Source organism: Grampus griseus (genome assembly GCF_964374135.1).
Source record: "Grampus griseus genome assembly, chromosome: 14".
In the NCBI taxonomy this organism is placed as follows: Eukaryota; Metazoa; Chordata; class Mammalia; order Artiodactyla; family Delphinidae; genus Grampus; species Grampus griseus.
Window position 1 is genome coordinate 14,635,521 of NC_139008.1, and position 20,752 is coordinate 14,656,272.

Here is a 20,752-nt window from a genome sequence, read left to right on the forward strand (position 1 = left end):
TACTTAAAGTAGCCAAATTCATGAGACATAAAGCAAATTGGTGGTTACCAGGGCTAGAGGATGCGGAATATGGGGAGTCATTGTTTAATGGCTATAGAGTTTTAGTTTTGCATGATGAAAAACTGTCCTGTGGATGGATGGCAGAGATGTACAACAATTAAATATATCTAATGCCACTGAATCACACACTTAAAAATGGTTAAAATAAAAAGACAACAATATTAAATAATATTCAGACTTTTTTTTTAAGACAAATACTATATGATTCTAATTACATGAGGTATATAGAATAGTCAAATCCACAGAAACAGAAAACAGAGTGGTGGTGTCAGGGGCTGGGGAGAGCAGGAAATGGGGAGTTGTGTAATTGGTATACAGATTGTTTTGTAACATTTTAAAAGTTCTGGGGACTTCCCTGGTGGCGCAGTGGTGAAGACTCCACTCTCCCAATGCAGGGGGCCCAGGTTCACGGAACTAGATCCCACATGTGTGCCTCAACTAAGAGTTCGCATGCTGCAACTAAGGAGCCTGTGAGCCACAACGAAGGAGCCAGTAAGCCGCAACTAAGGAGCCCGTGAGCTGCAACGAAGGAGCCTGCCTGCTGCAACAAAGACCCAGTACAACCAAATAAATTAAAAAAAAAAAAAATTCTGGGTATTGGTTACACACAATGTGAACACTATACTTAATATAGATGAACTGAAGGCTTAAAAGTGGTTAAGATGAAAAAAAAAAAGTGGTTAAGATGGTAGGGCTTCCCTGGTGGCGCAGTGGTTAAGAATCCGCCTGCCAATGCAGGAGACTACAGGTTCGAGCCCTGGTCCAGGAAGATCCCACATGCCACAGAGCAACTAAGCCCGTGCACCACAACTACTAAGCCTATGCTCTAGAGCCTGCAAGCCACAACTATTGAACCCATGTGCCAGAACTACTGAAGTCCGTGCGCCTAGAGCCTGTGCTCCGCAACAAGAGAAGCCACTGCAATGAGAAGCCCGCGCACCGCAACAAAGACCCAATGCAGCCAAAAAAATAAATAAATTTTTTTAAAAATGGTTAAGATGGTAAATTTTATGTTACGTGTATTTTCTCACAAAAATAAAACAAACTGTAAACATACACACAAGCACACATATGCACACATTTGAAAGATGTTTGTCTTCAGAGTTCATTTAGAGAAGAGAGGCAAGGGGAGAAGGGCACTTAGTTTACTGATAGTGTATCAACTGTGCGCCTGAACTAACACCAACTGTTTCCTCCAAAAGAAAATTATTGTTATTCTCAATGAATGACAAAAGCTTTTTGGATTTATCAGCTCTAGTATCAATTCTAAAGACTATGGCTAGTTTTCTTCTCATGGAAACTTTTGATCTAATTCTTAATGTTTTTAATTCCTACAAACTTAACTTATTCAAGAAAGTCACCAAGAAAGTAAATGGGCAGTAGAAGAGCAGACAGAATATTATCAAGCCATTTTTGCCCCAAACACAAATGTCAAATGACTTAATTCATCAACTTTATAAAAAGCCCTTCAATTTGTGAATCCCGTTTTTCAACCAATTTAGTCTGAATGCTGGGAAGGGGTTATGGGAAGATTTTTGGGAAACATTTTTGAGATTAAAAAGCCCACTATATTCTGTTTCTGGCTCTAGAAGGATCCCAGTGTCTAAGTCTCAGTTGTCTCATCTACAGTACCATGACCCTGGGACTTCCCTGGTGGCTCAGTGAGAATCCGCCTGCCAATGCAGGGGACACAGGTTCGATCCCCGATCCAGGAATATCCCACATGTCGCGGAGCAGCTAAGCCTGTGCACCACAACTACTGAGGCTGTGCTCTACAGCCCGCGAGCCTAGAGCCCGTGCTCCACAACAAGAGAAGCCACCACAATGAGAAGCCCGCGCACAGCAACAAAGACCCAAAGCAGCAATCAATCAATCAATAAATCAATAAATAAATTTATACAATACCATGACCCTACGCCCTGTGTACCGATTACAATTCAAAACCCAACCTAATATAAATACACAGTTGCTGAGGATGACTTTTATAAGCTATCATTTTCATTATGTGTCAGTCTTTTCCCACTTAAGATTATTTTTACTTACTTGGTTAACTTGTGGCTTTTCACTGCTGTGAGAAATTCTCTCACAATCTCAGGACTCTGGTGCCTGCATGGTGTTTTTGATATGTATTTTAGTGTCTACAAAAAAAAAAAAGGGAAAGGCAAGCATAAGACAAACAACCCCAAATGACAAAAAGAGAAGCCAATGGCTATAATTTAGTATTCTAAAATTTTGCTTCAAAAATCTTTTGTAAAACAAATGCCTTCAGGAGACTCAATCTTCATATAATAGGAATTCCTCAAAAATAAATCCAGTAGCTAGAACAAAAAGATTACTGAAATTTTAGAATAAAGCTTTTCTGATCTTAAAGAAAAAACTCAGTCTGACAACTGTGTTATCATGTATCAATTTTTTATAGACAGGGAACCCGAAGAATAAAATAAATAGCCTTAAGTCCATATATAAATGACCCAATAAATGGATTAGAAGGAACAACTCTTTCTTACAAAGAATTCTAACAATTAAACATAGAATGAGGGAAATAAATCACCATTGGGCAATCGCACCATAGGAATAATTAATGCAGGAAGGATCCACCAATGAATACTAAAATTAATGGGCAAAAGCTTAAGAAGTAGGATATTTGCATAGTCTCAAAGCAGTTTCCCCAAAATATTTATTAATTACTGTGGTAGTTTTAATGTGTGTCCTCAAATTCTTTAATATCCCTCCCTTAAGAGATGAAGCCTATTCCCCTTCCCCTTGTATGTGGGCTGGACTAGGTGACGCTTTGCTAATTAACAGAATATGGAAATGGAAAAACAGTAACTTTACAGGGGAGAAACCAGGCAGACACCACCTTAACCAAGTTATCAAAGTTAACAGCATCAGTAATAAGACACTGATACCATGTACTCTGTATCACGAAATGAGAAGGGCACATTTATTACCAAAGTAACTTTCCTTAAGGCACCAAAAATTAAAAGCAAGAACTTAAGAATTAATAGAGTGGGGACTTCCCTGGTGGCACAGTAGTTAAGAATCTGCCTGCCAGTGCAGGGGACATGGGTTCCATCCCTGGTCAGGGAAGATCCCACGTGCCACGGAGCAACTAAGCCCGTGGTCCACAACTACTGAGCCTGTGCTCTAGAGCCTGTGCTCCACAACTACTGAAGCTTGCGTGCCTAGAGCCCATGCTCCACAACAGGAGAAGCCACTGCAATGAGAGGCCCATGCACCACAACGAAGAGTAGCCCCCGCTCGCTGCAACTAGAGAAAGCCCACGTGCAGCAACAAAGACCCAATGCAGCCAAAAATAAATTAATTAATTAAAATTTTAAAAAAATTAATAGAGTGATAGTGAGCATAAACTAATTAACTGTGTAGTTAAGGGTGCTTGATAGTTTGAAATGTGTATAAAACTAATTACCAACAATCTTTATTTCCTTCTTTGAAAGAGATGAACTATATAATGTGAAAGAACACGAATGAATAAATGAACTGTAGGGTTCTAAACACACAATTAAATGAAAAAAATCAGATGGGAAGCAATGGTGACGAAAGTGTTAAATTCTTTATTTTCCTTAAAAGAGATTATGATACATTAATGCAAGTTTAAAAATGTCTTTGAAAAGAAAAATTAAAAGAGTTAAATCCAAACCTCTTTAAAGACAAAATCAAAATTGAAAGCAAATAACAAGAAAAAACAAAATGACAGATATAGAAATCAAACATTATATAACAAATACAACAGCTTAAGCATAAGATTGGGAGAGAATGCAACAAACTATCAACTAGATATTAAGATTATGAATTACTTTTGATTTCTTCTTTATGCTTTTTTGTACTTTCTAAGTTTTCTACCATAAAAAGTATCACTTTCTCTGTAATAAAGAATTTGGCTTCGCTAAAACGGAGAGTCTGGACTTTGCCCTCAGCTTTTGGGAGGTAATCTCCATGCTCCTGGAACATTATATCTAATAGGAGTATCTTTGTCTGGGGGCCTTATGTCCTACTGGATGGTCTTAACAATGAGACTTAGAGTAGGGGCTTTGGGTCATGCAGGATCAGTAGACCTGGAGGCTAACATGAACTACACAGGCAATCAATCATTCAATCATGCCTAGGTAATGGAGCCCCAATAAAAACTCTGGACACCAAAGTTGGCCGAGCTTCCTTGGCTGGCAATATTCTGTGTGTATTAACACACACTGATTTCACGAGAAATGTGCTCTGACTCCACATTAGAGAACAATGGAAGCTCTGCATTTGGTATTTCTCCTGGCACCTGCCCCATTTGCTTCTTCCCTTGGCCAAATTTAATCTGTATCTTTTCCTTGTAATAACCTGTACCAGTGAACATAATAGCTTTTAGCAAGTTCCGTGAGTACTTCCAGTGAATTATTGAACCTGAGGGTGGTCGTGGGGCTCCCCGACTTGCAATTGGTATTAGAAGTGATGGCAGACTTTTAATTATTCCCTCCTCTGACTTTGCAATTGGTTAACATTCGCAATTGGCCAAACTCTTTCCACTTCTATAAACAGGATAAAAACTGGGTTACAGTAAACCTACTCAAATCAGATAATAGGTAGTCATGATTCAGTGGCCAGTCATCAGCAAGATAAACCAACCCCCTTCAATGGCAGTTTGGGTAGACCTTCCAAAAACCTAGACTTACTTCATACGTGATAGTATTCAAGTTCTGTTGCCCAGAACTGTGTTTATTCTTTCCACTTTCTTTACGCTGCTCTTTCATATCAGTTAGTAACTGGAACACCTAGGAAGAGATATACAAAAGATTTCCATAAATAAATTTGAGAAATGTATCTATTCCAAGGTCAATGATTTTAAAGGATAAAGAGAATAACATCTCTTTTCTTCTCATAAACCCTCCCCGAAACACTTGCATTAGAGCAAATAAGTCCGAGAAGCATGTGACTTGTTAAAAATGCTCTTGGGCTTCCCAGGTGGCACAGTGGTTAAGAATCTGCCTGCCAATTCAGGGGACACAGGTTCGAGCCCTGGTTCGGTAAGATCCCACATGCCATGGAGCAACTAAGCCTCTGCGCCACAACTACTGAGCCTGTGCTCTAGAGCCCACAAGCCACAACTACTGAGCCCACGTGCCACACCTACTGAAGCCCGTGTGCCTAGAGTCCGTTCTCTGCAACAAGAGAAGCCACCACAATGAGAAGCCAGTGCACCGCAATGAAGAGTAGCTCCCACTCACCACAACTAGAGAAAGCCCGCACACAGCAAGCAACAAAGACCCAAGGCAGCCCAAATAAATTAATTAATTAAAGTAAATTTTAAAAAAATAAAATAAAATAAAAATGCTCTTTTATCTAAGTCAAATACTGCAAATTCATTTGTTTACATAAACTATTTCAAGTGTTTCCTACCAATACACACCATATAACTGATCTCCTTGGCTCTCAAAAATAATATTCTGAGTATTTGAAAGTAAATTTTCCTATAATATGATCATCTCAATAAATGCAAAAAAAGCAATTGACAAAATTCAACATCTATGATCAAAACTCTAAACAAAGTGGGTATAGAGGAAACATACCTCAACATAATAAAGGCCATACATGATAAGCCCAGAGCTAACATCATACTCCACAGTGAAAAACTAAAAGCTTCTCTAAGATCAGGAATAAGACAACGGTGCCCACTCTTGCCTCTTTTATTCAACATAGTATTGGAAGTCCTAGCCAGGGCAATTAGGCAAGAAAAGGAATAAAATTTAGCCATCCAAATGGGAAAGGAAAAAGTAAAACTGTCACTATTTGCAGATGACATGGTATTATTTATAGAAATCCCTGAAGACTCCACCAAAAAACTGTTAGAATAAATGAATTCAGTAAAGTTGCAGGATACAAAATCAACAAATAGGCATCTGTTATGTTTCTATACACTAATAACAAACTATTAAAAGAGAAATTAAGAAAACAATCCTATTTATTATAATTGCAACAAAAAAGATAAAATTAGGAATAAATTTAACCAAGGAGGCAAAAGACCTGTACAGTGGAAACTATAAGACACTGATGAAAGAAACTGAAGAAGACACACATAAATGTTCATGCATTGGAAGAATTAATATTGCTAAAATGTCCATACTACCCAAAGCAAACTACAGGTTCAATGCAATTCTCATCAAAATTCCAACTGCATATTTCACAGAAATAGAACAATCCCAAAATTTGTATGGAATCACAAAAGATCCAGAATAGTCAAAGCAATCTTGAGAAAGAAGAACAAAGTTGGAGGCATCACACTCCCTGGTTTCAAACTACATTACAAAGCTATAGTAATCAAAACAGTATGGTATTGGCCTAAAACAGATGCAGAGATCAATGGAACAGAAATAGAGAGCCCAGATATAAATCCACACATATATGGTCAATTAATTTATGATAAAGGAGCCAAGAATACACAATGGGAAAGAACAGTCTCCTCAATAAATGGTGTTGGGAAAACTGGACAGCCACATGCAAAAGAATGAAACTAGACCACTATATACACCATACACAAAAATTAACTCAAAATGGATTAAAGACTTGATGATGTAAGACCTGAAACCATAAAATTCCTAGAAGAAAACACAGGCAGTAAGCTCCTTGACATTGGTCTTGGCAATGACTTTTTGGATTTAGCACCAAAAGCTAAGACAACAAAGGCAAAAATAAACAAGTGGGACTACATCAAACTAAAAAGCTGCTGTGCAGCAAAGAAAATCATCAACAAAATGCAACCTACTGAATGGGAGAAAGTATCTGCAAATCATGTAGCTGATAAGGGGTTAATATCCAAAATATATAAATTCATACAACTCCAGAGCAAAACAAACAAACAATCTAATTTAAAAATGGGCATTTTTCCGAAGAATACATACAGATGGCCAACAAGTACATAAAAGATGCTCAACATCACTAATCATCAGGGAAATGCAAATAAAAACCACAATGAGATTACCACCTCACACCTGTTAGAATGGCTATTATTAAAAAGTCAAGAAATAAATATTGAGGAGGATGTGGAGAAAAGGAAATCACTGTGTACTATAGGTGGGAATGTTAATTGGTGCAGCCACTATGGGAAACAGTATGAAGGATTATCAAAAAATTGAAAATAGAAGTACGATATGATTCAGGCATTCCACTTCTGGGTAACTATCCAAAGAAAACAAAAACAGTAATTTGAAAGGATATATGCACCCCCATGTTCACTGCAGCATTATTTACAATAGTCAAGGTAAGGAAATAAACTAAAGTGTCCATTTACAGATGAATGGATAAAGAAATTGTGGCATATATATACAAAGGAATATTATTCAGCCATAAAAAAGAATGAAATCTTGCCATCTGTGACAACATGAATGGAACTTGAGGGCATTATGCTAAGTGAAAGAAGTCAGAGAAAGACAAATACTGTATGGTATCACTTATACGTGGAATCTAAAAAAGAAAAGGAAAAAAAAAAAGGGACTTCCCTGGCAGTCCAGTGGTTAAGACTCCATGCTTCCACTGTAGGGGGCATGGGTTCGATCCCCGGTCAGGGAGCTAAGTCCCCGCATGCCACGCAGCATGGCCAAAAATTAAAACAAAAACAAAAACAAAACCGAAACCAGAAACCAAGCTCATAGATACAGAGAACAAATGGTTGCCAGAGACAGCGGGGGAAGTAAGTAAACTGGATGAAGGTGGTCAGAAGTTACAAACTTCCAGTTATAAACTAAGTAAGTCATGGGGATATAATGTACAGCATGGCAACGTCAGTTAATAATACTGTATTGCATATTTGAAAGTTGCTAAAAGAGTAAATCTTAAAAAGTTCTCAACACAAGAAGAAAAGAATTATGTAACTATATATGGTGAGTGATGTTAAGTAGACTTATTGTGGTAATCATTTTGCAATATATACAAATATCAAAACATTATGTTGTATACTTGAAACTAATATAATGTTGTATGCTGATTGTACCTGAATTTTAAAAAATTTTCCTAAAATATATATATACACACACATATATATATATATATATATTTTTTTTTTTTTAAAGATCTTGCTTCTCGGGCTTCGCTGGTGGAGCAGTGGTTAAGAATCCGCCTGCCAATGTAGGGGACACAGGTTCGAGCCCTGGTCCGGGAAGATCCCACACGTCGCGGAGCAACTAAGCCCGTGCATCACAACTACTGAACCTGCGCTCTAGAGCCCACGAGCCAGTACTACTGAGCCCGTGTGCCACAACTACTGAAACCTGAGTGCCTAGAGCCTGTGCTCCACAACAAGAGAAGCCACTGCAGTAAGAAGCCCACGCACTGCAACAAAGAGTAGCCCCCGCTTACTGCAACTAGAGAAAGCCCATGTGCAGCAGTGAAGACCCAACACAGCCAAAAATAAATAAATTAATCAATTATTTTTAAAAAAGACTTGCTTCTCTAACATGAAAATCTATTTTATTTCCGGAAAAGAAAAATTATGAAGCAAGCGATAAAAGTAGTTTCCAAAAAAAAAAAAAAAAAAAAAAAGAAAGAAAGAAAAACTGCTATATAACTTTAGAAGTAAATTTTCTCTACAAGGTAGAAACACATGTGTATTAGTGCTAAGAAGGGTCAGGGGAGGAAATCTCTCTCCTGTTTTAGAGATTATACCAGAGAACTGAGAGAAGCATAGGATCATAAACACAGTAACGACTAGATAAAACGCAACCCATCCCCTGCCTGTCATTCCTTTCAGAAATAGGGGCATGAGACCCAATTAATGCAATGTTTCCCCAATGGATAAAACACTACACACCTTGTCCAGAGTCTAAGCTGGAGAAGGAGGTTCCTAAAAGCCAATGGCTTGGGGCTTCCCTGGTGGCGCAGTGGTTGAGAGTCCGCCTGCCAATGCAGGGGACACGGGTTCCTGCCCCGGTCCGGGAAGATCCCACATGCTGCGGAGCGGCTGGGCCCGTGAGCCATGGCCGCTGAGCCTGCGCATCCGGAGCCTGTGCTCCGCAACGGGAGAGGCCACAACAGTGAGAGGCCCGCATACCACACACACACACAAAAAAAAGCCAACGGCTTGACCAACAACCATTTCCTTCCTATTATGAGCAGCAACCATTTAAGATGAACCTTTAGGAAGAAAAGAATATGGCCCACTGTGTTAAATCTACTACCTTCTACATATATCACAAAATGGAGACTCCAATCTCCTATAAGTCTTCCTGAGTTTAGACTCTGGCATAAGAAAAATGGACAGTGAATATATGAATGGTTTTTTCTATACCTGGAGTCAACCTATCAGATAGTTTTGCTAGTACCAAACAACACCCAGGCAAAATAGAAGGTAGGCAAAACTAATGTTCTCTCCTCCCTCTCACCAACTTCTTTCCTTTCTTTCCCCAGCAACCCAATCCTCAAGCCCCCAAATTCCAAACCTGTTACTTCCTACTAAGTTATTCGTAATGGTGAGTCACTAAACTCTCACTTCCAAAATGAAGGTGTTAATACTTATGAGACTATTATGAGGATCAAAATAATAACTTACAAAAGCATTTTACAGCTAAAGAGTGGTAATTAGGAAAAGGCGTTAAGCATTTTAATGGAAAACTTCTGCAAACAGAAACAGTTCCAAAACTGATGTTTCCATCACAGGAAGGCATCCCAAATGAAGATCTAAAATCTTTGGGATTTGGAGAAGATTGCCTACAGTAAACTAAAGGCTTCCCAGCTTCCCTGAATTACTGTATATAATTTACCAAGCTAAGACTATTCCAAGGTCCACCAGATGGTGCCATCTCTCCTATTTTAAAGTGGCAAATCTAAAGGAATTCAGTCATTTCTAACCAAAACGAACTGAATAATCTTCAGAAGCAAAGGGCAACCGATCAGAGAGGAAAACACAATAGTCCAAAGCTATTTACCTCATAGTTACTGAGCAGCGCAGCGCTGGCATCCTTCCTGCAAAATAAAGTAAATTATCATCAGTCTGGGCTCACACCCCTCTGTGGGAATTAAATATCTACAAAATAATCCCTCTGTCAAGATTCAGTAGCACAGTTCAGAAATTTGGGGACTACAACCTAAAATTGAGAAACGTCCTAAGTCTTACTGGTTTAGCTGGCGATGGACAAATTCAGAGCAAATTCTCCTTTTAACAGGCACAGTATATCACACATCCAACACCAAGTAGGTGATTAAAATACTATACTTATCCCTGGTCCAAGCAGGCAAAAGTTGAGAAGTCAGATATCTAGGGGAAGATAGTTACAGGAAGAACACGGGGGCAAAACCACAGGAGTAGGGGGATGTCAATAAACAGAGGGTGCTAGAATTAACTGGAGAAACAGAGTGCCACCTCATCCCACAGCCATGTCCTCTCTACAGTACCATCTGCCTTCCATCAGCTATTGACATTTTGGGCAGCCAAGTCCTCCTGTTGAATCACCAGAAATGGGATCCTTAACACTAACATCACTACTGGAAATTCCAGCAACATCTGGAATCCTGCCAGATACCCACAAAACTCCCAAGGTGTTCATCTTTTCTATCAACTCAACCACTAGAGTTCAGGTGTTGAGCACTGGCAATGGTCCATCAAGGCAAAACGTCATCTTTCATGTATGAATGAGCACAGCAATGTGACGTGAATTAAATTACAACTGATCCATTCTACAGTATCACATCAGAAAGCACTTATTGTTTTTAACAGTCTGGAGGCAGTACAGTATAATAATTAAGAACATAGTTTTGACCTACTGTATAGTGTACAGCACAGGGAACTACAGTCAATATCTTGTAATAATCTATAATGGAAAAGAACCTGAAAAAGAATACATATATACATAATATATATATGTATAGCTCAATCACTTTGCTGTATACCTGAAACACTGTAAATCAACTATACTTCAATTTTAAAAGAAAACAGTTTTGAAATCAGACAAATCTAGGTTCATATTCCAGCTCTGCCACTTACAAGGTATGTGAGTTTCAGTGAGTTAATTAACCCCCGTTAAGCATCCCCATATAAAACAAAAAATGCACATAACTAGTACCTAGAAATGTAGCCTGGATTCTAAACCCAGCTCCACCAACCAGTAGCTATGTGAATTTGGGCAAGTTATTTAACCTCTCTATGCTTAAATTTTCTCATCTATAAAATGGCAACTGTAGTATCAACCTTGTAACATTGTTACAGGATTGAGTTGGAACATGTAAAGTACCTGGAACACAGTATATGCTCAATAAATACCATCTATTGTCACTACTGCCTGGGCTACCACCACCACAACCACCGCTTCTTCCTACTTCATAAAGCCGTTCTGAGGATGAAAGGAAAACAAATTTTAAAAGTGTAACACAGTTCTTGGTACTTATTAGGTTCTCCTGAACGAAGGCTATTACTGTTAAAAGATATCACCTCACTTAAATTCTCATTAAAAACCCTGTGATGTAGCAGCTATTATGATTCCTTCTTTCTGGATGATGAAACTGAGGCTCAGAGATTTAAAAACTTGCTCAAGGGCACACAGTAGAAAGCCTAACTGAAGTGGACAATAACTATGGGATTGTGAAAAATAAAACAGGATTGAACAAATGGAAACCAGTAATGCAGAATCCTAAAACTTCAGGAAGGAGTATGGACTTGACATAATGTACAACAAAGATTACTGTTTGTTCTTAAACTAGGAATGGGGCTATACGATGAAATTGAGGACACAAAATTTCAAAAACATGAGCCAAATAGATGGGTGGTTTCCCCAGTCAATAAATAAAGCAAAACAAGCAGGTGGTTAACGCAGGCTTCAACCAAGGCCTTAGGTCATCAGCACAGTAATGTCAGCACTTAATCAAATCAGCCCATGAAGCTTACCAAATGCTACTGGTCATTCAACAAACAGCCAGGATTTCACAAAAGTGCTGCTTTGCCCAAATGACCACAATGGAACTCAGGTCACAAAGAACACCATACTTAAAAGGAACCTAGGAGACTTCCCTGGTGTCGCAGTGGTTAAGAATCTGCCTGCCAATTCAGGGGACACAGGTTCAAGCCCTGGTCTGGGAAGATCCCACATGCCACAGAGCAACTAAGCCTGTGCACCACAACTACTAAGCCTGCGTTCTACGGCCGGTGAGCCACAACTACTGAGCCAGAGTGCCACAACTACTGAAGGCTGCGCATCTAGAGCCCGTGCTCCGCAACAAGGGAAGCCACCGCAATGAGAAGCCCACGCACTGCAATAAAGAGTAGCCACCACTCGCCGCAACTAGAGAAAGCCTGCGTGCAGCAACAAAGACCCAACGCGGTCAGAAATAAATAAATTAAAATTTTTAAATAAATAAATAAATGGAACCTAACACAGAAAGGATAATGCATAATTAGAGTATGTGATATGGCTCATTTAAAGCTGAAAATGACAGGACTTCCCTGGTGGCACAGGGGTTAAGAATCCGCCTGCCAATGCAGGGGACACAGGTTCAAGCCCTGGTCCAGGAAGATCCCACATGCCACAGAGCAACTAAGCCCGTGCGCCACAACTACTGAAGCCCGCAAACCTAGAGCCCGTGCTCCGCAACAAGAGAAGCCACCACAATGAGAAGCTAATGCACTGCAACAAAGAGTAGCCCCCGCTCACCTCAACTACAGAAAGCCTGCGCACAGCAATGAAGACCCAACACAGCCATAAATAAATAAATAAATAAATAAAATTGAAAATGACTAATCAAACCACATGTCATCTTTGCCTACTTAATCAGGAAGTCACCCCACAAGGCCTCCTCCTATCTTTGCTTGAACCTGAATTACAACTCCCTTCATGCCCTAACATTCAGGGGAACTAAAACATCCCTTCCTGGAACAGGGTGACAAAAATTACATGTTATCTTTCCTCAAGGCCAGTGGATCCATCCCAGGTGCCACGGTGACAACTTCATTTCCAAATCACAGCCCCCCTCTGTCATGTAGATTATTCCATGGCCTGGGAAATCTGTCCTTGTCTCTTCCAAATTACTGCCCCACTGCCCAAGTCAATATTGTTAATTGCAAGAATCCAAAGAACATCTTCTGCCTTTTCTAGAGCCAATACACAAAGAAGGAAAGGAACTCTCTTTCATGTATATTTTCATGAACCTGTGTTTTGGAGCCAGGAGAACAATGGATGTTTAAAAAGTACAGCGTCTTGCATTCTGGTGGGCAGAAGCTGATTTATTCATTGATTCTTTTATTAGGAAGATAAATAATTTTTTTACCCAGCTAAATACTAATGGAGTAAATGCCAAAATATGCTAGGCATTCCTTTATTCAGTTAAATGTCAACGAGTACAGTATCTGCCTTTCCTTGAGTCCTAAATGAACTGTGTGTATTGGGAAATTTTTTTTGAAGGCAGTTTTTATCCTGAAGAAGTTACTGTAACCACCACGAAGTGGCAGGTTGTTGAGAACAGGATATGGCGAGATTTGACAGACATCAACTTAATCAAGTTATCCAATTTAACAGCACCAATAATGATGAGGTGATGCACTGAGAAGGAAACATCCCTTATAGCAATCCTGTCAGAAAATGTAGTTATGAGAATATAATCAGACAAACCCAACCTAAGAAACCTTCTTCAAATCAACTGGCCTAGATTCTTCAAATATCACTATCATTTGTCACGATGTCAATGTCACAAAAAGAGGCTAAGAAACTGTTCTCAGAGTAAAGGAGATTAAAGAACCTTGACAACTAAATGCAATGTGTGATTCTGGATTGGATCCTGAATCAATTTTTTAAAAAAATCCAGATAAAACATTATTAGGACAATTGGAGAAATTTTAATATAGGTTGCATTTTAATAATAGTGGTAATATCAGCACTAAATTCCCTGGGTGTGATGATGGTATTGCAGTTACACAGGAGAATGTCTTTTTAAGACTGATAAAATGACATCTCTACAACTCTGAACTGGTTCAGTAAAGAGTGTGTGTGGAGAGAGAATGTAGGCATGTGTAACAAAGAGAAGGCAGATATATCAAAAATGTTAACAAATGGTGACCCCAGGTAAAGGATATAAAGGAACTTGAGATGCTCTTTTTGCAACTGTTCCATGGGTTTGAAATTTTTCAAGGTAAAAAGTTGAGAAAAATGGAGATGTAAAACTAAAGAATTCCATGAAGTTAAAAAAAAAATACATTAGTATAACTTGTAATTGAGGACATTCTCCTCCAATGTTTTTTTACTTCATACTCTCCTGTAGGACTTAGAATGGTACTGATTTTACTTACAGATGTTTAAAGCAAATATTCCAAGTGAATTTTAAAGACTGTCTGAATCTATACTTACAGGAAGGCAGTCACTTAATTTCCTTAAGTCATGAATTAGCTGACTGAAGCTGATGTACTATTTGAAATTTAACCTGTAAAATCTGCTTAACTTGCTGAGTCAATTTAATGGACACAAACAACTACTTCAGAAAATCAAATTCTGAATAAACAGAACAAAATGATCTACTGACAGACTTTCCTTAGAGACTCACACATGCACAAAAAAGTCCAAGCAAACAGTGCCTATTAACTGCCACAGAGTTAACTCTTACAAACACAATGACAAACAGAATTGCTCAAATTCTCCTATGTTTAACCTATGTTACTGACTCAAGTCCTGTTCTGAAAAGCTAAACTCTGGTCCAAGAAAACTGAGCAGCTTCAAAGTCAATGAACAATTTAAACTGTAGCATTCACTTGGGAGCTAGCAAATTATCCTCTTTCCAGTCCTGTTACTGAATTGCTATAAGACCTACTAGCTAACTTCTCTAAACCTCAGTATTTCCAGCTGTAAAAAGAAGGAAATTCTGACACTATCTCAAAAAGATGATGTGGAAGAAACTCCATTTTCTGTAACTATGTATACTAAGTTCAAGAATAAAAGGATGAACACAAAATTTTCCAGGCATATAAATAGTCCCGAGGCATTAGAGAAAGTTAGCCAAACAGCAAATACCTTAGTATACAAATACTTAATTTTGCTATGAATATTTTATATCCTTTTATCCGATGTGATGGTCAAAAAGTTTTTATTTTTAGGGCTTCCCTGGTGGCGCAGTGGTTGAGAGTCCACCTGCCGATGCAGGGGACGTGGGTTCGTGCCCCAGTCCAGGAGGATCCCACATGCTAAAGAGCGGCTGGGCCGGTGAGCCATGGCCGCTGAGCCTGCGCGTCCGGAGCCTGTGCCCTGCAACGGGAGAGGCCACAGCAGTGAGAGGCCCACGTACCGCAAAAAAAAAAAAGTTTTTATTTTTAAAGTCTATCGTTCAACCAAATAAAGCATAAATATTCCTTACCTTTAAAAAACTTCTAGTGTGTGTCTATCTATATGTATCACTCACACAGTAGGTAGTTACTCAGTGATTGAAGAAAAAAAAGTAGTAAAAACTCAGGGGAGTTTTCCATCCATGCCTCCTCACTGCAGGTCCTGGGAATGCCTAACAAAGGTACAATGTGTTTGCCCTCTCAGAGACCTAGGGGTCTCCTGAAGATCCTAAGGACCACACTCCCAGAGGTCACACCTCATACTGGAGGCCAGGCAAGAACTAGAATTAGGCCTCCAGGGACTTCCCTGGCGGTCCAGCGGTTAGGCCTCCGCCCTTCTGAGGCAGGGAGCACGGGTGCAATCCCTGATCGGGGAACTAAGATCCCACATGCCGCATGCTGGGGCCAAAAAAACACAGAATTAGGTCTCCAGACAGTCTCATTCCAGGGGCCCCCTCCACCCCCAAACCACATGCCTACCTCAGAAAACCTCATTTTCCCACAAACTCTAGCCACAAAATTCTTGATGAGTCACTGACTCCTTGGGAGAAGTTGACAGGTTACTATATAGGAGAAAAAACTCTTGATTGAAACCATTTCACTTAGGAAAATCAGAAAATCTATATGCTCAGCAATCAGGAAACTAGCTAAATAATTTATATTAATTTATATTAATTTAATTTATTAAATTAATGAAGTATTGTTATATTACTTCACTCCACAAGTACAGTCAGCCCTCTGTGTCTGTGGATGTGAAACCCACGACTGGGGGTTTAAACCAGCAAATACAGAAGGTCAACTGTGTTTGCCAAAGGGCTACTGTGTGCCAGATGCGCTGCTAAGCACTAGGGGAACAGACACTGGTCCCTGCCTTCATGATACTTACACTCTCAAGAGGGAGACAATACACTAGACATGTAAACATACATCTATTATCAGAACTTGTAATTATTTAAGGGAAAAGTAAACAAAGGTTCTATGAGAGACAAAAAGCAGGACTTATTTTGGATTTACCAAAGAGGAAAAACAACATTGAAAAAGGACACTCAACCTGAGCTGTCAAAAAGATAAGAAGTGGGCAGGACAGGGGGAAAAGTCTACCAGGTAGAGGGAACAGCAATGCAAGGGCTTGGAGAGTTACCAAAATTACTTGACTGCCAGTGGAAAGTGTGTCTCTTTGCAGGAGGGGACAGTGGCAAGAGAAAAGGTTGGTGAGTGGGTGAGGTTACATAGGGTCTTGTAGTCCTACTAAGAAATGCAGATATCCTCTAAGCACACAGAAAAGCAATGAAGGGTTTTTACACAGGGGGTGATTTGATCCAATTAATATTTTAATTCACTTTGGCTGCTGTGCAGAAAACAGAATGGAGGGGGCGGGGCAAGAGTGGAAACCAAAGGCTATTGCTTAATCTGGACCAGAGATGATGAACTACAAAATTAGCAGTGGGGATGGTGCTCCATTCAAAATACATTCTGAACGTGGAGATGACAGGACTGGCTGATGGACTTGATTTAGCGGTGAGGAAAGAGGGCTAGATTTCTGGTTTAAGCAACTGGATGGATAAGAGAAAAGGGCTAGAAATATATTCTGGGGAATCATTTGCATACAGATGGGTAAAATGACCAAGGGAATGTGGAGAGAAAAGGTCCCAGGACTGAGCCCTAAAATACTTCAACATTTAGAAGCCCAAGCAAGGAAGGAAGGCAGGGCTAGGAAAGAAGACTGAGAAGTAGTCCTTGATGTAGGAGGAAATCCAAGAGAGCACGTCACAAAGCCAAGAGAGTGTCTTGAGTTTCTGTATCAATTGCTGCTAAGGGATCAAGGAAGTTGAGGCCAGAAAATCAACTTCTGAATTTGACAAGATGGAAGGCTCAGGTAACCTACCTAAGACCCATTTCTGTAGACTGGTGAGGATGAAAGCCCAAAAGAATGATTGAGAGAATGAGGGGATAAACAACATTTCTAAGAAGTTTTCTGGTGACAGGAAGCAGAGAGGGAGCAACAGGTGGACATGGATGTAGGGATAGACAAGGGATTTTTCTTTTAAGATAGATAAATTAAAGCTGGTCTGTATGCTGACAGAAAATGCTTAATAAAGAGGGAAAAACTGATAATGACGTCTTGGGCTAGAGTAATATTATGCATGTTTTTCAAATTGCAGATTAAACCCCATTAGTGGATTGCAAAATCAGTTTAGTGGGTCTACACCCTATTTTAATAAAAGAGACTATCAGAGTGTACTGCACACTGCATTGTCTCATGAAGCTTTCGTTTCAGTTACATATACATAGTGTTTTTTTAAAAGTCTGAAAAACAGTAGTACGTGTAGACATTAAACAGGCTAAAGAACATAAAAGAAAGTATCAATATTAAATAATCGGTGGCAAAGAGAACACAATACAGTATGCCTACAAGTTAACGTCAACCGTGCAAAAATCCACATACAGAGTAGCTACAAAAACTTCCATTTGCACCCGGTACAATGAGCAGACACGGAAAAGACCATGTGGAGTTAAAACTGTTAGAATGGCTTTTACTCCCTCCCTACACACACACACAAATAGCTAAATGCTTCTCATCAAACTTGGACAGCACCTGTTCAGAGTTAGGGTTCCAAAGGAGCCCACTGCCCCTAAGCAAAGCTCTACCCCAGCATTTACCCATCTCTCCTCCAAGTACTTCCAGGCCGGACTCAGGGCTTTGTACCTTCGAAGTTCCCGCTCCAACACTGGGCCAGGCTCCCCACCGTGACGCCTGCAACGCTAGTGAGTGGATGAGGGAGGGAACAGGCACCCTGAAAGGCAGCCGAGACAAGTGGCACTCGGCCCCGCGTGCTGGGCACGCGGTGGGCGTGGGGGCGAAGGTTCGGAGGGACAGAGCGAGAGCCCCTTCCTCCCTCGCCTCCCGATCCGTCGCCCTCCCCACCGTGACGAGGGGTCGCCCCAGGCCCATGTCTCCCGGCTCCCAGGGTCTAGCGGTCGCCAGCTGTGGGCGTCGGCCCAAACCCAGCGACGCGCCCCGAGCTGCTTACACTTCCATGTCGACCCCGCCTCTTCGCCTCCGGCCGACAGCACCCGCGAAGCTCCACACAGCCCCGCCGCCGCACCGGGCGTCCACGCCGAGCTCCCTGGGGCCGGCTCCGCGCGCCGCGGTGCACGCCGGGATCGCCGCGCTGCACACCGGGAGCCTGGAGGACCCGGCGGGGCCGCGAGCCCTGCATGTCTCTCTAGCCATCCGAGCTCTGTTCTCTACGCCCAGCTCGACTTCAGACTGTTAAGCGTTTGCAGACAGGATTTAGCTCACGTTTTCGTGGTCTAAGTTATATCTAAGTAGTATGAATAAAGTAAATTTCCAAAGACGTAATCGGATTAGTAGGCCTTTGCGGCATTAAAACCCCACCCCGGGGGCTTCCCTGGTGGCGCAGTGGTTGAGAGTCCGCCTGCCGATGCAGGGGACACGGGTTCGTGCCCCGGTCCGGGAGGATCCCACATGCCGCAGAGCGGCTGGGCCCGGGGGCCATGGCCGCTGAGCCTGCGCGTCCGGAGCCTGTGCTCCGCAGCGGGAGAGGCCACAGCAGCGAGAGGCCCGCGTACCGCAAAAAAAAAAAAAAAAAAAAACCGGGAATAGTAACAATGGCAAGGGGTGAGACGGCCCGGGGCCGCTGGAAATGCTCTATTTCAGGACCTGGGTGCTGGGCACGCGGTGTGTTCTGTTTCTAAAAAGTCAGTGAGCTGCACGCTTATGTGCATTTTTCTCTATGTGTGTTATAATTGAATAAAACGTCCTAAAAAGTGGGGGAAAAAAATCTCCGCCTCCCTTCTCCCATTTCCCATTCTTCAGAGCTATTTGGCAGGAAAGTACAAAGAGCTTGAATGACAAGCAGTCTGTGACCTTCCAGCCTTCCTAGGAATTTGTCGAAAGGGAATTATCAGATGCTTGAAGAAAGATCGATGTGTAATGATAATTTTGCTGGGAGACAGCCTAAATACCCAACAATGAGAAATTGATAAATCATGTTTGAACCATACAGTATAATATCAATATATGTGACCATGAGAAACCATGTAGCATAATTTGATATGCTAGGGAAATGCTCAAGATAGGATTTAAAAGATGGAAAATGATGTGGTGTGACTCTAATAACCTAAGGAAAAATAAGCATAGGGAAAAAAATACCTAAGGGTATGGGAGATAGAGCCACCTAATCTACTAAATTTTGTGTTCTTAAAAAAAAAAAGGTGAAAGGTTGATGTCTATTATTTTCTGGAATTTTGGTATGGTTTGAAATATTTCCTAAAGACTGGAAGGAAATATGCCAAAAATTAACAATGGCAGATGTCTTTTTTCCTCACTTTTTAATAGTTATATCAGATCATTTACTAAACACATTCTCTTTGCAAGGCCCTTGATAAGTGCTTTGCTATTCCGTGATATTAACAGTAATAGTGCAGGCTTTGCAGGCAGCCTGTGATTCTATTTACCTCCATCAATTTCTTAGGGGATGTTTAACCCTGGGAGATTACCTAACTTCTCCTAACCTCAGTTCCCTAATTTGTAAATCATAGATCTATCTGTTAGATACCTAAAATGCCTGGCACATACTTAGTGCTCAACAAATAATAATTACCGTGACAGTACAACCATGATACTCTATGAGGTAGATTCCTTTGTTATTCAAATTTTACTACTGAGGAAACTGAGCCAAGCTTGGAGAGATTATAATTTACCAAAAGTCATTCCTCTAGGAAGTTGTCCAGTAGAGATTCAAACCCAGACAATCTGAACAAATACAGGAGGTGTATTAAATTGTTAATAGTGACTAATGACTGGGACTTCCCTGGTGGCACAGTGGTTGGAAATCTGCCTGCCAGTGCAGGGAACACGGGTTCGAGCCCTGGTCTGGGAAGATCCCACATGCTGCAAAGCAGCTAGGCTCGTGTGCCACAACTACTGAGCCTGCGCTCTAGAGCCCGCAAGCTACAACCACTGAAGCTTGGGCACCTAGAGCCCATGCTCCGCAACAAGAGAAGCCACCGCAATGAGAAGCCCATACTGCAACGAAGAGTAGCCCCTGCTCGCCACTAGAGAAAGCCTGAGCACAGCAACAAAGACCCAACGCAGCCAAAAATAAATAAATACATTTACTTTTTTAAAAAATTGTGCCATGACTGGATAAATGAAATATGCAATATTAATACAATGGAATACTATTTGGCAATAAAAAGGAATAGAGTACTAATACATGCTACAACATGGATGACCCTCAAAAACATGCTAAGTGAAAGAAGCCAGACACACATATTGTATGATTCCATATATATGAAATGTCCAAGAATAGGCAAAAAAATCTAGAGACAGGAAGTGGATTAGTGGTTGCTTAGGGCTGGGAGAGGGGCTAGGGTGGT

The 20,752-nt window shown here is 40.7% G+C and overlaps 1 protein-coding gene across 2 annotated transcripts in view; it reads right to left on the bottom strand.

Annotated features, from left to right (window-relative positions):
- The window catches only part of CRCP (CGRP receptor component), a 41,201-nt gene extending 22,709 nt beyond the window's left edge, over positions 1-18,492 (bottom strand). The window contains exons 1-4 of one of the 2 annotated variants that reach the window (XM_082670855.1): positions 18,379-18,492; positions 9,981-10,017; positions 4,740-4,838; positions 2,104-2,198 (exon numbers count right to left, since the gene is read on the bottom strand). In XM_082670855.1, the coding sequence (XP_082526981.1) occupies positions 2,104-2,198; positions 4,740-4,838; positions 9,981-10,017; positions 18,379-18,386 (239 nt within the window). In that variant the 5' untranslated portion in view covers positions 18,387-18,492. The remainder of the gene's footprint in view (positions 1-2,103; positions 2,199-4,739; positions 4,839-9,980; positions 10,018-18,378) is intronic. The other variant, XM_082670856.1, reaches the window with a different exon arrangement.
- Between the last annotated feature and the right edge of the window lie 2,260 nt (positions 18,493-20,752).